Below are 16,984 nucleotides of genomic sequence, written 5' to 3'. Positions count from 1 at the left end.
TGTGGGGTTGAGGGTGATGAAGATGAGGATGGAGGGGTGGGTGTGTGGGGTTGAGGGTGATGAAGATGAGGATGGAGGGGTGGGTGTGTGTCGCTGAGGGGGGATGAGGATGAGGATTGAGGTGTGGGTGTGTAGGGTTGAGGGCGATGACGATGAGGATGGAGGGGTGGGTGTGTGGGGTTGAGGGGGATGAAGATGAGGATGGAGGGGTGGGTGTGTGGGGTTGTGAGGGATGAAGATGAGGATGGAGGGTGGGTGTGAGGGGTTGAGGGGGATGATGATGAGGATGGAGGGGTGAGTGTGTGCGGTTGAGGGGGATGAAGATGAGGATGGAGGGGTGATTGTGTGGGGTTGTGAGGGATGAAGATGAGGATGGAGGGGTGGGTGTGTGGGGTTGTGAGGGACGAAGATGAGGATGGAGGGGTGAGTGTGTGGGGTTGTGAGGGATGAAGATGAGGATGGAGGGGTGAGTGTGTGGGGTTGTGAGGGATGAAGATGAGGATGGAGGGGTGAGTGTGTCGGGTTGTGAAGGGATGAAGATGAGGATGGAGGGTGGGTGTGTGGGGTTGTGAGGGATGAAGATGAGGATGGAGGGTGGGTGTGTGGGGTTGTGAGGGATGGATGGAGGGGTGAGTGTGTGGGTTTGTGAGGGATGAAGATGATGGAGGGGTGAGTGTGTGGGGTTGAGGGGGATGAAGATGAGGATGGAGGGTGGGTGTGTGGGGTTGAGGGGGATGAAGATGAGGATGGAGGGTGGGTGTGTCGGGTTGTGAAGGGATGAAGATGAGGATGGAGGGTGGGTGTGTGGGGTTGTGAGGGATGAAGATGATGGAGGGGTGAGTGTGTGGGGTTGAGGGGGATGAAGATGAGGATGGAGGGTGGGTGTGTGGGGTTGAGGGGGATGAAGATGAGGATGGAGGGTGGGTGTGTGGGGTTGTGAGGGATGAGGATGAGGATGGAGGGGTGGGTGTGTGGGGTTGAGGGGGATGAAGATGAAGATGGAGGGGTGAGTATGTGTGGTTGTGAGGGATGAAGATGAGGATGGAGGGTGGGTGTGTGTGGTTGTGAGGGATGAAGTTGAGGATGGAGGGGTGAGTGTGTGGGGTTGTGAGGGATGAAGATGAGGATGGAGGGGTGGGTGTGTGGGATTGTGAGGGATGAAGATGAGGATGGAGGTGTGAGTGTGTGGGGTTGAGGGGGATGAAGATGAAGATGGAGGGGTGAGTATGTGTGGTTGTGAGGGATGAAGATGAGGATGGAGGGTGGGTGTGTGTGGTTGTGAGGGATGAAGTTGAGGATGGAGGGGTGAGTGTGTGGGGTTGTGAGGGATGAAGATGAGGATGGAGGGGTGGGTGTGTGGGATTGTGAGGGATGAAGATGAGGATGGAGGGGTGGGTGTGTGGGGTTGTGAGGGATGAAGATGATGTAGCGGTGAGTGTGTGGGGTTGAGGGGGATGAAGATGAGGATGGAGGAGTGGGTGTGTGTGGTTGTGAGGGATGAAGATGAGGATGGAGGGGTGGGTGTGTGTGGTTGTGAGGGATGAAGATGAGGATGGAGGAGTGGGTGTGTGTGGTTGTGAGGGATGAAGATGAGGATGGAGGGTGGATGTGTGGGGTTGTGAGGGATGAAGAAGAGGATGGAGAGTGGGTGTGTGGGGTTGAGGGGGATGAAGATGAGGCTGGAGGGTGGGTGTGAGGGGTTGAGGGGGATGAAGATGAGGATGGAGGTTGAGTGTGTGGGGTTGTGAGGGATGAAGATGAGGATGGAGGGTGGGTGTGTGGTTGTGAGGGATGAAGATGAGGATGGAGGGTGGGTGTGTGGGTTTGTGAGGGATGAAGATGAGGATGGACGGGTGAGTGTGTGGGGTTGTGAGGGATGAAGATGAGGATGGAGAGGAGGGTGTGTGTGGTTGTGAGGGATGAAGATGAGAATGGAGGTGTGAGTGTGTGGGGTTGTGAGGGATGAAGATGAGGATGGAGGTGTGGGTGTGTGGGGTTGAGGGGGATGACGATGAGGATGGAGGGGTGGGTGTGTGGGGTTGTGAGGGATGAAGATGAGGATGGAGGGGTGGGTGTGTGGGGTTGTGAGGGATAATGATGAGGATGGAGGGGTGAGTGTGTGGGGTTGTGAGGGATGAAGATGAGGATGGAGGGGTGGGTGTGAGGGGTTGTGAGGGATGAAGATGAGGATGGAGGGGTGGGTGTGAGGGGTTGTGAGGGATGAAGATGAGGATGGAGGGGTGGGTGTGTGGGGTTGTGAGGGATGAAGATGCGGATGGAGGGGTGGGTGTGTGGGGTTGTGAGGGATGAAGATGAGGATGTAGGGGTGGGTGTGTGGGGTTGTGAAGGGATGAAGATGAGGATGGAGGGTGGGTGTGTGGGGTTGTGAGGGATGAAGATGAGGATGGAGGTGTGGGTGTGTGGGTTTGTGAGGGATGAAGATGATGGAGGGGTGAGTGTGTGGGGTTGAGGGGGATGAAGATGAGGATGGAGGGTGGGTGTGTGGGGTTGAGGGGGATGAAGATGAGGATGGAGGGTGGGTGTGTGGGGTTGTGAGGGATGAAGATGAGGATGGAGGGTGGGTGTGTGGGGTTGAGGGGGATGAAGATGAGGATGGAGGTTGAGTGTGTGTGGTTGTGAGGGATGAAGATGAGGATGGAGGGGTGAGTGTGTGTAGTTGTGAGGGATGAAGTTGAGGATGGAGGGGTGAGTGTGGATTTGAGGGGGATGGAGGGTGGGTGTGTGGGGTTGTGAGGGATGAAGATGAGGATGGAGGGTGGGTGTGTGGGGTTGTGAGGGATGAAGATGATGGAGGGGTGAGTGTGTGGGTTTGTGAGGGATGAAGATGATGGAGGGGTGAGTGTGTGGGGTTGAGGGGGATGAAGATGAGGATGGAGGGTGGGTGTGTGGGGTTGAGGGGGATGAAGATGAGGATGGAGGGTGGGTGTGTGGGGTTGTGAGGGATGAAGATGAGGATGGAGGATGGGTGTGTGGGGTTGAGGGGGATGAAGGTGAGGATGGAGTGGTGAGTGTGTGGGGTTGAGGGGGATGAAGATGAGGATGGAGGGTGGGTGTGTGGGGTTGTGAGGGATGAAGATGAGGATGGAGGGGTGTGTGTGTGGGGTTGAGGGGGATGAAGATGAGGATGGAGGGGTGGGTGTGTGGGGTTGTGAGGGATGAAGATGAGGATGGAGGGGTGTGTGTGTGGGGTTGAGGGGGATGAAGATGAGGATGGAGGGGTGTGTGTGTGGGGTTGAGGGGGATGAAGATGAGGATGGAGGGGTGTGTGTGTGGGGTTGTGAGGGATGAAGATGAGGATGGAGGGGTGAGTGGGTGGGGTTGTGAGGGATGAAGATGAGGATGGAGGGGTGGGTGTGTGGGGTTGAGGGGGATGAAGATGAGGATGGAGGGGTGGGTGTGTGGGGTTGTGAGGGATGAAGATGAGGATGGAGGGGTGTGTGTGTGGGGTTGAGGGGGATGACGATGAGGATGGAGGGGTGGGTGTGTGGGGTTGAGGGGGATGAAGATGAGGATGGAGGGGTGGGTGTGTGGGGTTGTGAGGGATGAAGATGAGGATGGAGGGGTGGGTGTGTGGGGTTGAGTGGGTTGAAGATGAGGATGGAGGAGTGGGTGTGTGGGGTTGAGGGGGATGAAGGTGTGGATGGAGGAGTGGGTGTGTGGGGTTGTGAGGGATGAAGATGAGGATGGAGGGGTGAGTGTGTGGGGTTGTGAGGGATGAAGATGTGGATGGAGGGTGCGTGTGTAAGGTTGTGAGGGAGGGGTATTTACTCGTACCTTGGGTCCTCCTCTGGGTGATTCGCCGATAGGAGAGACATGACAGTGGATTTGCCTGTGCCCTGGAGGCCGATCACTCCCACCACCAACACGTCTGTCTGGTCCAGCAGGTACTGTAACACAGGAAACCGTCACAGCAGACCTCTGGTTCCTGCTATCCTCCTGTCTCCCTCCAACCTGAGTGCGCTTTCTGACTGCACCTGGGGTCAGGTCTCATGAAATTCAGGAAAGGACTGGCTCGATGGGGAGTGGTGGAAATTTGGGTTAACCAGTCAGGAAAGAGCGGGAGGCTCCCCACGGGAAGGACTGATCACTACCTGTATCGGAACTCTCATCTGGTCCAATCAGCCAGCACACTGTGTCCAGAATTTGGCGAGTTCTGCCTTCAGCGGAGCACCATGTGCAGGAAGGTTCACGCTAGTCTGCATTCCAGCAACAGCAGTGACCCACTCTCTGCCCTGGAGATCACCCTCACCTCTCACACCATTGTCTCGTCCTTACCCGTACCCTCCCCATACCAATCACTCACCTCCATGGCACTGTCGCACCAGTTCATCTGGTCGTCCACCAGCTTTACGCTGTGTTTCATCCTCTCGGGGGGGTGGAGCTTTGCTTGTCCAATGACAGCTGTGTGGTGGTGGGGATAGGGTTCGGGGAAACAAGAAAAGACTCCTTCACTGTAACAGCAAGGATACCTCAGAGCAGTGGACACAGTCCAATCCAGGTGCAGCCCTCCCCACCTCTGCTCATACACAGAGGTGTGTGTATACACACACATATACAGAGTATATACATATACTACCTCGAGAAAGAAACACCCATCATCAAGGATCCCCACCACCTAGGTCACACCATCTTCTCTCAGCTCCCACGGGGCAGGAGGGCCAGAAGCCTGAAGTCCCACATCACCCAGTCAGGAACAGCTCCTTCCCTTCAACCATTCAGTTCTTGAACCAGCCCGCACGACCCTAATCACTGCTTCGGTACAGCAACACCGTGATCAGAGGGAGAGCAGGAAAGAGGATGAGGGAAGAGGGGGTGAGGGAGGGAGGGGGGGATGGGGGTGATAGAGAGATGTGGGCATGAGTGAAGGATGGAGGGGGAGAGAGATGTAAGAAGCAGATGGGGAGGGGGAGAGGGGGTAGAGGGATGGATGGGCGGGGAGAGACAGGGAGGGAGGGGAGAGAGAGAGATGAGTGGGGGAGAAACAGGTGGGTGGGGCAAGAGAGATGGGGAAAGGGGGACATTTCCAAAGAGAGACTACTTCCCTGTGTACGTTAACTCAAGCACCTTTTGGTAACGTTGCAGCTCTATAAAACCCTGGTTAAATCTCACTTGCAGTGCTGTGCTCCATTCTGGTCACATCATTTAGGAAGGACAGAGGAGGTGCAGAGGATGCTGACTGAACTAGTAAGCATGTCTTATGTTGAGCGAGCTAGGGGATTTCCCTTTGGAGCGAAGCAGGGTGAAAGATGACCTGATAGAGAATAAGGGACCTAGACCGAGTGGACAGCCAGAGACAGAATGGATATGAGTGGGCATAACCTTAAGCTGATTCAAGGAAAGTAAGGGGGGATGTCAGGGGTAGTGTTTTTTTTACACTCAGAGTGGTGTGTGTGTGGAACACACTACCAGGCATGGTGGTACAGGCAGATACATTTAAGGGACTCGGATAGGAACATGGATGAAAAAATAGCATGAATGGCAGCGATGCTTCACTACCAGATGAACTCGATGCCTTCTATGCCCGCTTTGAAAGGGTTTGCTGCACCCAGTAACCCTGTGATCTCTGTCTTGGAGGCCGATGCTAGACTGTCTTTAAAGAGGGTGAACCCTCGCAAGGCAGAAGGTCCCAATGGAGTACCTGGTAAGGCTTTGAAAACATGTGCCAACTAGTGGGTGTATTCAAGGACATTTTCAACCACTCACTGTCATGGGTGAAAGTTCCCATTTGCTTCAAAAAGGCAACGTTTACATCAGTACCCAAGAAGAATAATGTGAGCTGCCCAAATGACATTCGCCTGGTAACACTCACATCTACAGTGCTGAAATGCTTTGAAAGATTAGTTATGACTAGACTGAACTCCTGCCTCAGCAAAGACCTGGACCCATTGCAACTTGCCTATCACCACAATAGGTCAACGGCGGATGCAATCTCAATGGCCCTCTACATGGCCTTAGACCACCTGGACAACACAAACACCTGTGTCAGGATGCTGTTCATCACCAATAGCTCAGTATTTAACACCATCATTCCCACAACCCTGATTGAGAAGTTACAGAACCTGGGCCTCTGTAGTTGGATCCTTGACTTCCTAACCAGAAGACCACAGTCTGTGCGGATTGGTGATAACATCTCCTCCTTGCTGATGGTCAACACTGGTGCACCTCAGGGGTGTGTGCTTAGCCCACTGCTCTGCTCTGGTTACGTATAGCTCAAATACCATCTATATATGTGCTAATGATATAACCATTGCTGGTAGAATCTCAGGTGGTGAGGGAGGGTGTACAAGAGTAAGATATGCCAACTAGCGGAGTGGTGCCACAGCAACAACCTGGCACTCAATGTCAGTAAGATGAAAGAGCTGGTTGTGGACTTCAGGAAGGGTAAGCCGAAGGAACACATACCAATCCTCATAGAGGGATCAGAAGTGGAGAGAGTGAGCAGCTTCAAGTTCCTGGGTGTCAAGATCTCCAAGGACCTAACCTGGTCCCAACATATAGATGCAGTTATAAAGAAGGCAAGACAGTGACTATACTTCATTAAGAGTTCGAAGAGATTTGTCAAGTCAAGAAATACACTTAAAAACTTCTATAGTTGTATCGTGGAGAGCATTCTAACAGGCTGCATCACCGTCTGGAGTAGGGGGGGAGGGGATACTGCGCAGGGCCAAAAGAAGCTGCAGAGGGTCATAAATTTAATTGGCTCCATCTTGGGTACTAGCCTACAACGTACCCGGGACAAATTCAAAGAGTGGTGTCTCAGAAAGGCAGCGTCCATTATTAAGGAATTCCAGCACCCAGGGCATGCCCTTTTCTCACTGTTACCATCCGGTAGGAGATACAGAAGCCTGAAGGCACACACTCGGCGATTCAGGAACAGCTTCTTCCCCTCTGCCATCTGATTCCTAAATAGATACTGGACCCGTGCACCTTACCTCACTTTTTTAATATATATTATTTCTGTTTTTCTGCACAATGTTTAATCTAGCCAATATATGTATACTGCAATTTTTTTATTTATTCTGTTTCCATATTATGTATTGCATTGAACTGCTGCTGCTAAGTTAACAAATTTCATGTCACATGATTCTGATTCCCATCTCTTCCCTTCACCCCCCGCCCTCAAACCCTTCTACCCTCTTCACTGACTCTCCACTTCATCCCTCTTCCCCACTCCTCCCGATCCCTCCTTTCCTCTCCTTGTCCAGTTCACCCCCCATCTTCCAGACAACCTTTGCCCCTCTCCCCTCAGTCCAGTCTCTCTCTGCACTGCCTTCCACACATTCTTCCGCAGCTCAGATCCCGATCTCTCCTCACCCCCTCGTATTCCCTGTCTCTTCCTCCCTACTCTCCCTGCATCCCTCCCCTTCCACCCACCCTGCATTTACCTCCCTCTTTCGGATCCCGCTCCCTCATGGGCGGCGATGGCAGATGAAGCAGGGAGGTACTCACGGTCCACAGCAGCACTGGGGGCCGATGGGCCCATGCCACGGTTCTGGATCTGGTAGACAGGCTGTGTGGGTCTCTGCCCCTCCTTCTCCCCCTTTGCTGAGCCCAAGGGGGGTGTTGAGACGTCCCCGGTTGCAGAGGCCTTTCCTTCCTCCCGAGACTTCATCAGCACGATCGGCTTCTCTGACGGAGCACCGGCTGCAGGAGGGGGCATGGCAGCCAGCTTGTTGGGCTGATGGAGGAAGGGGAGCAGATGGAGGGTGAGAGGGGGAGAGAGGGGAGGGGGGAAGAGAGGGGGAGGGGGGAAGAGAGGGGGAGGGGGGAAGAGAGGGGGAGGGGGGAAGAGAGGGGGAGGGGGGAAGAGAGGGGGAGGGGGGAAGAGAGGGGGGAAGAGAGGGGGGAAGAGGGGGGGAAGAGAGGGGGGAAGAGAGGGGGGGAAGAGAGGGGGGAAGAGAGGGGGGAAGAGAGGGGGGAAGAGGGGGGGAAGAGAGGGGGGAAGAGAGGGGGGAAGAGAGGGGGGAAGAGAGGGGGAAGAGAGGGGGAAGAGAGGGGGAAGAGAGGGGGAAGAGAGGGGGAAGAGAGGGGGAAGAGAGGGGGAAGAGAGGGGGAAGAGAGGGGGAAGAGAGGGGGAAGAGAGGGGGGAAGAGAGGGGGGAAGAGAGGGGGGAAGAGAGGGGGAGAGGGGAAGAGAGGGGGAGGGGGGAAGAGAGGGGGAAGGGGGGGTGTATGGAATGGGGAGAATAGAAGCATTTGTCAGGGAGTCAGTGGTCAAGGGGGAAGTGAGGGTTGGAGAGAGGGAGAATTCAGCAAATTTCAATGCAAGATAAAATCTGAATATATTTGATTATCTGCACCAGAATATGATCTGCCCCAGAATATGATCTGCCCCCTCTGTCCCAGGCCCCCCCACCCCACAGTGGGGGGGAGCTGCCCCTCCAAGCTGTCACAGTCCCTTTGGGGATGGGGTTCCCACGGTGCTGTTGGGGAGAGGAAGGAAGTCCCTGGTTTCAGACCTGGTGAGAGAGAAGGAAGAAGTGCAGACAGCGGAATGGGGATCCTGTGGGTGGTGGTGCTCCCCTGACCCTCGTCTATCTGGGCTTGGTTTGCTGCTGTCCCAGAGACTCTCCATGCATTTCCTGGGCTTTATCAGCCAGAGACTTCCCCCACCCTGGGGGCACTGACCCTGCTCAGTGTCTCACCACCCCACCTCAACGCGCGTAGTCACCCGGGGGTCTATCTCACCCTCTCGGTGGGCGGTTTAGCGAGGATGATCGGTGTCTTCTGCATGGCCGTGTCTACTGGTGGGTCACTGACAGCCTGTGGGGTGAGGAGAGAGACGGTGAGCTGGCACGGGTCTGTAGGGTGTGCGCGCGCGCACACACACACACACACACACACACACACACACGGCAGCACGGAAGGTCATCGGTCAGTGAGTTCCTGCCGCTGCCTGTCGTTCTCCCCGTGACCGTGTGGGTTCCCAGGTTCTCGGGCTTCCTCCCCCATTCCTACGGGATTGGTCACAGGCAGCGCACACTCGCTGGACCCGTTACCAAGCTGTAAAGGGAACAGAAAGAGCCACGTACGTCTACAGCTCTGCCTTAACTGATCTACTTCTCAACGGGTGTGATCTGATCGAATCCATGCCAACCGCTCATAGTCAGCTCCTGCCTCCAGGTGAACCACATCCCCCCTTTCCCTGGGGGGGGGGTATAACTCACGGGGGTGGGCATCACAAACCAGCAGCTCAGGAAGAGCTAACTGGAGGCATTAGAAATGCTCCTTCAAGAATCATTAGATTCTGACACGGTTCCAGAGGACTGGAAAATTGCAAATGTCACTCCATTCGTCAAGAAGCGAGGGAGGCCGAAGGAAGGAAACTATAGACCAGTTAGTCTGACCTCAGTGTTTGGGAAGATGTTGCAGTCGATTGTTTAGGATGTGGTTTCAGGTTATTAGAGGCACATGATAAAACAGGCCATAGTCAGCATGGCTTCCTCAAGGGAAAATCCTGCCTGATCTGTTGGAATTCTTTGAAGAAATAACAATCTGGATAGACAAAGGGTGAACAGTAAATGCTGCAAGCTTGAATTTTCCAACGGCCTTTGACAAGGTGCTATAAATGAGGCTACTTAACAAGCTATGAACCCGTGGCTCTATGGGAAAGATTCCAGCCTGGATAAAACGTTGGCTGATCGTCAGGAGGCAAAGAGTGGGAATAAAGGGAGCCTTTTCTGGTTGGCAGCCAGTGACCAGCGGCGTTCCACAGGGATCTGTGTTGGGACCAACACTTCTCAAGTCAATGAATTGATGGTTTTATTGCAAAGTTTACGATGATACAAAGATAAGAGGAGGGGCAGGTGGTGTTGAGGAAGCAGAAAGGCTGCAGAAGGATGGATTAGGGAAATGGGCAAATAAATGGTAGATGACATATAGAGTCAGGAAGTGTAGAGTCATGCACTGTGGGAGAAATAAAGAGAAAATTAAAAAATCTGAGGTGCTGAGGGGTTTGGGAGTCCCTTTGTTCGGGATTCCCTGAAGGCTAATTTACAGGTTGAGTCTGTGGTGAAGAAGGCAAATGCAATGTTTGCATTCATTTTGAAAGGATGAGAAAGGACTAGTGATGAAATGCTTTGAGATGTTGGTTCTAACCAGACTGAACTCCTGTCTCAGCAAGGACCTGTATCCACTGTATTTGCCTATCGCCACAATAGGTCAACAGCAGGCACAATCTCAATGGCTGTCCACACGGCCTTAGACCACCTGGACAACACAAACACCTGTGTCAAGATGCTGTTCATTGACTATAGCTCAGCATTTATTATCATCATTCCCACAACCCTGACTGAGAAGTTACAGAACCTGGGCCTCTGTACCTCCCTCTGCAATTGGATCCTCGACTTCCTAACCGGAAGACCACAGTCTGTGCGGATTGCTGATAACATCTTCTCCTCACTGACGATCAACACTGGCACACCTCAGGGGTGTGTGCTTAGCCCACTGCTCTACTCTCTATATACGCATGACTGTGTGGCTAGGCATAGCTCAAATACCATCTATAAATTTGCTGATGACATAACCATTGTTGGTAGAATCTCAGCTGGTGACAAGAGGGCATACAGGAGTGAGAGATGCCAGCTAGTGGAGTGGTGTCACAGAAACAACCTGGCATTCAACGTCAGTAAGATGAAAGACATGATTGTGGACTTCAGGAAGGGTAAGATGAAGGACATATATTAATCCTCATGGAGGGATCAGAAGTGGAGAGAGTGAGCAGCTTCAAGTTCCTCGGTGTTAGGATCTCTGAGGATCTAACCTGGTCCCAACATATCAATGTGGTTATATATAGATAGTGGCTATTAGCTTTATTAGGAGTTTGAAGAGATTTGGGATGTCAACAAATACACCCAAAAACTTCTATAGATGTACCATGGAGAGCATGGAGCCTGCATCACTGTCTGGTGTGGAGGGGCTACTGCACAGGACTGAAAGAAGCTGCGAAAGGTTGTAAATCTTGTCAGCTCCTTTTTGGGTACTAGTCTACAAAGTACCCAGGACATCTTCAAGGAGTGGTGCCTCAGAAAGGCAGTGTCCATTATTATTGGCCTCCAGAACCAGGACATGCCCTTTTCTCACTGTTACTATCAGGTAGGAGGTACAGAAGCCTGAAGGCACACACTCAGTGATTCAGAAACAACTTCTTCCCCTCTGCCATCTGATTCCTAAATAGACATTGAAGCTTTGGTCACTACTTCACTTTTTAAAAATATACAGTATTTCTGCTTTTGCACATTTTTAAAATCTATTCAATATACGTAATTGGTTTACTTGTTTATTTATTATGTTTTATTTTATTTATTATTATTATTTTTGTCTCTGCTAGATTATGCATTGCATTGAACTGCTGCAGCTACATTAACAAATTTCACATCACATGCCGGTGATAATAAACCTGATTCTGATTATAAAAGCAAGATGTTGAAACTTCAGAAAACACTGGTGAGGCCTCACGAAGTACTGTGAGCAGGTTTGGGCTCCTTATCTAATAAAAGATGTGCTGACATTGGAGAGAGTTCGAAGGAGGTTCACAAAAATGATTCCAGGATTGAAAGGCTTATCACATTAGGACTGCTTGGTGGCTCTGGGCCTGTACTCATTGGAATTCAGAAGAATGAGGGGCAATCGAATTGAAACCTATTGAATGTTGAAAGGCCTCGGCAGGGTGATGAGGAGAGGATCTGTCCCTCACCAGAGGACACAGCCTCAGAGTAGAAGTCATCCATTTAGAACGGATACGAGGAGGGATTTCTTTACCAGAGAGTGGAGCTGTGGAGGCCAGGTCATTGGGTATATTTGAGGCAGAGGTACACAGAGTTTGATTAGTCAGAGAGAAAGCAAGAGATTGTGGCTGACAGGGAAATGGATCAGCCATGATGAAATGGCAGAGCAGACTCAATGGGCAAATGGCCTAATTCTGCTCCCATATCTTATGATATGTTAGTTAGTCATACCATCCAGTCCTTCAGCTGCCCTGCGTCCCAAACCCCTGGGCAGAATCAGGTTTAATATCACTGACTGAAGTTTCTTGCTTTGCGGCAGCAGATCACTGCAATACATAATAATAAAAAGAACTAAGTTACAACAAGCAAACACGAGGAAATCTGCAGATGCTGGAAATTCAAGCAACACACACAAAATGCTGGTGGAATGCAGCAGGCCAGGCAGCATCTACAGAGAAAAGCACTGTCAACGTTTCGGGCCGAGACCCTTCATCAGGACTAGGTTACAACAAGGAATATGTGTTAAAAATTAAATAAGTGGTGCAAAAAGGAAGCCAAAAAAATACTGAGGAATTGTTGATGGGTTCATTGTCCATTCTGAAATCTGATGGTGGAGGGGAAGAAGCTGTTCCTGAAAAGTTGAGTGTGTGGCTTCAGGCTCCCCTACCTCCTCCCTGATGGCATCAATAAGAAGGGACAAGTCCTGGGTAATCGGGTCCTTAATGAGCCATTGCCTTTTGAAGCCGTCCTCGATGATGGGGTGAGGGCCCATGATGGAGCTGATTGTGTCTGGAGCTTTCTGCAGCATTTTCTGATCACACAGAGTCGCCACTTATCAGCGCCATCTTCATTTTCCACACAGTTCCATGCAACCAAGATAGGGCTAGTTTCACAGACCAGTTAAACGGACAGAGTTAGCACCACAGACCAGTATAACCAGAAGACAGTTGGCAACACTAGAATAATAAGTAGTCAGTATTCCATATTAGTATTGTAGGAGGTAGACAGTTAGTGTCCCATCGTGTAAATGGGAAGTGGTTAGTACCCTCTCCTAGTATAACAGGAGACAGCAAGTATCGCAGTCTGCTATAACCAGGAGACAGTTAATGTTCCAAATGTAATTAAAGGCAGTTATTGATAGTATGACTAGATAATTAGTATAACAAGGAGACAGCTGTCATCACTAATAAAACTAGGACACAGAATCTTAAAGGTTAATATCACACACCAGTCTTAACTAGCAGTCAGCTGGTATCACCAGTATAACTAGAAGGCAGATAGTATCACAAGTTCGTACAATAAGACAGCTAATAACCTAAACTAGTATAACCAGCAGCGGATCGGTAGCACTGGTCTAACTTGGACGCAGTTAGTATCACAGACCAGTAGAAATGGCAGGTGATGGGTACAACTAGTATAACAGAAGACGGTTAATATCTCGGACAAATGTAACCAGAGGAATGTCAGCTCCCCCCAGGACTAGCACAACCGGATTATTGCGCATAAATAGTATATTTACAAGTTACTTACCGCCCCGGCGCCGCCGCTGCGCTCCAGCTCGACTCCGCCCGGACCCTCCTCAGCCAAGCACCAGGGCTGCACGATCGGAACCTCTGAGAAATAGATCCGGCCGGTCTGCCGGTTCCCCACAAAACAGTTCCGTCCGCTCCTTTAGTTCCGCCCTGTGTCCCGAACTCCCAGTCAAAATCAGAACCAGGTTTAATACCACTGGCATAGGTTGTGAAATGTGTTGTTTTGCAATGTATAATAACAAAACTACAAATAAGTATGCAGTATATAAAAAACGAATAAATAGTACAGGAAGAGAGAGAGAAAAGTACTGAGGAAGGGTTCATGGATCATGCAGGGAGCTCTGAATCTACAAGTTTGCAGACCTCACCACCAAAGTGAGTCGGAGTACAGGAAGGAGATGGAGAGCTGAGTGACACGGTGTCATGACAACGACCTTCCTCTCAGCAAAACAAAAGAACTGGTCATTGACTTCGGGAAGTGGGCAGTGCTCAAGCTCCTGTACATCAACAGTGTTGGGGTCGAGAGGGTTGATTGAGAGCTTTAAGTTCCCAGAGTCAACATCCTGTCCTGGTCCAAACATACTGACGAAAGGTCACCAGCACCTCTACTTCCTCAGGAGGCTAAAGAAATGCAGCATGTCCCTAATGACCTCAGTGTTTACAGATGGACCACAGAGTGCATCCTATCTGGAAGCGTCACGCTGTGGTATGGTAGCTGCACGTCACGGAAACCAGTTTCCCCTCAATGGACTCTGCATACACTTCTCACAGCCCCACCCACCCATCCCAGACATTCTCTCTTCTCCCCTCTCCCAAAAGCCGAAAAGCAAATACCATCAGGCTCAAGGATTGTAAGACCCTAAGCTACAGGACCAGAATTAGGCCATTTGACCCAGTCTGACCGGCCAGTTCATCGTGGCTGATCCATTTCCCTCTCAGCGCCATTCCTTTCTCCCTGTATTCCTTCATGCCCTGACTAATCAAGAATCTAGCAACTTCTGCCTTCAATATACCTGATGACCTTGCCTCCACAGCCACCTGTGGCAATGAATTCCACAGTCACCACTCTCTGGTTAAAGAAGTTTTTCCTCATTTCTGTACTAAGAGGGACGCCCCTCTATTCTGAGGCTGTGTCCTCTTGTTTTGACATCCCTATTATTTTGAGCCTTTTCAATATTCGTTGTGTTTCAATGACATCCTCTCTCATTCTTCTGAGGCCCACAGCCATCAAAAACTTCACCTATGAGAAAACTTTTGATTCTGGAATCATTTTCGTGAACCATTTTTTAAACGCTCTCCAATGTCAGCACGTCCTTTCTTGGATTAGGGGCCCAAAACTGCTCACAATACTCCAAGCGAGGCTTTTAAGCCTTGACATTACATCCTTGCTTTTAATTCTAATTCTCTCAAAATTAATGCTGATACCGCATTTACTTTCCTTACCACTGACCCAACCTGCAAATTAACCTTTGGGGAACCTGCACAAGTCCCCTTACACCTGGGATTTTTGAATTTTCTCTCAATTTACATAGAAAATAGTCTACGCTTTTATTTCTTCTACCAAAGTGCATGACCATACACTTCCCAACACCATATTCCATCTGCCACTTCTTTGCCCTTTCTCCTAAGTCCTTCTGTAGCCTCTCTCTCAACACTACCAGCCCATCCAACTACATTAGTAGTGTCCAAACTTGGCCCCAAAGCCATCAATTTAATTGTCCAAATTATTGACATATAACATAACAAGAAGGGGTGGCATACAGTCCTCTATGGAACACCACTAATCACTGACAGCCAACCAGACAATGCTGTATCCACCTCAGTATCCTTGATATCTTTAATACCATGGGCTCTTAATTTGTTTAGCAGTCTCATGTGTGGCTCTTTCTCAAAGGCTGGTCATATCACTACAGGAAGAACGTGGAAGAATGTGGAAACCATAGAAATGGTGCAGATGAGATTTACAAGGATGTTGCCTGGATTGGGGAGCATGCCTTATGAGAATAGGTTGAGTGAACTCGGCCTTTTCTCCTGGGAGTGACGGAGGATGGGAGGTGACCTGATAGAGGTGTGTAAGATGATGAGAGGCATTGATCATGTGGATAGTCAGAGGTTTTTCTCCAGGGCTGAAATGGCTAACACAAGAGGGCACAGGTTTAAGGTGCTTGGGAGTAGGTACAGAGGAGATGTCAGGGGTAAGTTTTTACTCAGAGAGTGGTGAGTGTATGGAATGGGCTGCGGGCAACGGTGGTGGAGGCAGATACGATAGGGTCTTTTAAGAGACTTTTAGATAGGTAGTGAAATAGAGGGCTATGGAGAAGTCTAGTAATTTCTAAAGTAGGGACATATTTGGCACAACTTCATGGGCCGAAGGACCTGTATGTATTGTGCCGTAGGTTTTCTATATTTCTATGCTTTTAAAAATCCAAGTACACAACATCTACTGATTCACCCTTTGTTTATCCTAATGTTATTTCTTCAAAAAATCTCAACAGATTTGTCAGACAAGACTTTCCCTTAGGAAAACATGTGACTCTGGCCTACTTTATCATGCGTCTCCAAGTACTCCAAAACCACATCCCCCAACACCTTCCCAGCCACTGAGGTCGGGCTAACTGGCCTGTAGTTTCCTTTCTTCTGCCTCTCTCCATTCTTGAAGAGTGGCAGACATTTGCAATTTTCCAGTTCTCCGGAACCATGGCATAATCTAGTGACTCTTGACAATCATTAGTAATGCCTCCACAGTCTCTTCAGCTAATTCTTTCAGACCCCTGAGGTGCAGATCATCTGGTCCAGATGACTTATCTACCTTCAGACCTTTCACACCTTCACCCTAGTGATGGCAACTTCACTCACTTCTGCCATCCGGCACCTGGAACTTCCTCCATTCGACTGAGGAACTGACTTCATTACTTCATACACACCAGGAATAAAAATCTTTACTTTACGTCTCCATCTAAAAATGCAATGTGCAGTTTATAGTAATTTATAGAACATAGAATAGTACAGCACATTACAGGCCCTTTAGCCCACAATGTTGTGCCGACCCTCAAACCCTGCCTCCCATACATCCCTCCCCACCCTAAATTCCTCCATATACCTGTCTAGTAGTCTCTTAAACTTCACTAGTGTTTCTGCCTCCACCACTGACTCAGGCAGTGCATTCCACGCACCAACCACTCTCTGAGTGAAAAACCTTCCTCTAATATCCCCCTTGAACTTCCCTCCCCTTACCTTAAAGCCATGTCCTCTTGTACTGAGCAGAGGTGCCCTGGGGAAGAGGCGCTGGCCATCCACTCTGTCTATTCCTCTTAATATCTTGTACACCTCTATCATGTCTCCTCTCATCCTCCTTCTCTCCAAAGAGTAAAGTCCTAGTTCCCTCAATCTTTGATCATAATCCATACTCTCTAAACCAGGCAGCATCCTGGTAAATCTCCTCTGTTTTCTCTCTGCTTCCTGCAGGAAAGCCAATTCTGAATCCACCTGGCCAAACTTCCCTGGATCCCATGCCTTCTGACTTTCTGAATAAGCCTACCATATGGAACCTTGTCAAATGCCTTACTAAAATCCATGTAGATCACATCCACTGCATTACGCTCATCTATATGCCTGGTCACCTCCTCAAAGAACTCTATCAGGCTTGTTAGGCACGATCTGCCCTTCACAAAGCCATGCTGACCGTCCCTGATCAGACCATGATTCT

General features: G+C 50.2%; 1 protein-coding gene across 1 annotated transcript in view; it reads right to left on the bottom strand.

Moving 5' to 3' along the window:
- Positions 1 to 13,407, bottom strand: part of smg9 (SMG9 nonsense mediated mRNA decay factor) — an 80,975-nt gene extending 67,568 nt beyond the window's left edge. Inside the window, exons 1-4 of the mRNA XM_059957415.1 lie at positions 13,277 to 13,407; positions 7,471 to 7,699; positions 4,325 to 4,422; positions 3,796 to 3,908 (exon numbers count right to left, since the gene is read on the bottom strand). Of these exons, the coding sequence (XP_059813398.1) occupies positions 3,796 to 3,908; positions 4,325 to 4,422; positions 7,471 to 7,681 (422 nt within the window). The 5' untranslated portion in view covers positions 7,682 to 7,699; positions 13,277 to 13,407. The remainder of the gene's footprint in view (positions 1 to 3,795; positions 3,909 to 4,324; positions 4,423 to 7,470; positions 7,700 to 13,276) is intronic.
- Between the last annotated feature and the right edge of the window lie 3,577 nt (positions 13,408 to 16,984).

Source organism: Hypanus sabinus (genome assembly GCF_030144855.1).
Source record: "Hypanus sabinus isolate sHypSab1 chromosome 1 unlocalized genomic scaffold, sHypSab1.hap1 SUPER_1_unloc_12, whole genome shotgun sequence".
NCBI classification, from domain to species: domain Eukaryota; kingdom Metazoa; phylum Chordata; class Chondrichthyes; order Myliobatiformes; family Dasyatidae; genus Hypanus; species Hypanus sabinus.
The sequence above is the reverse complement of the archived record's forward strand: the minus strand, read 5'-3'. Positions and strand labels throughout refer to the sequence as shown.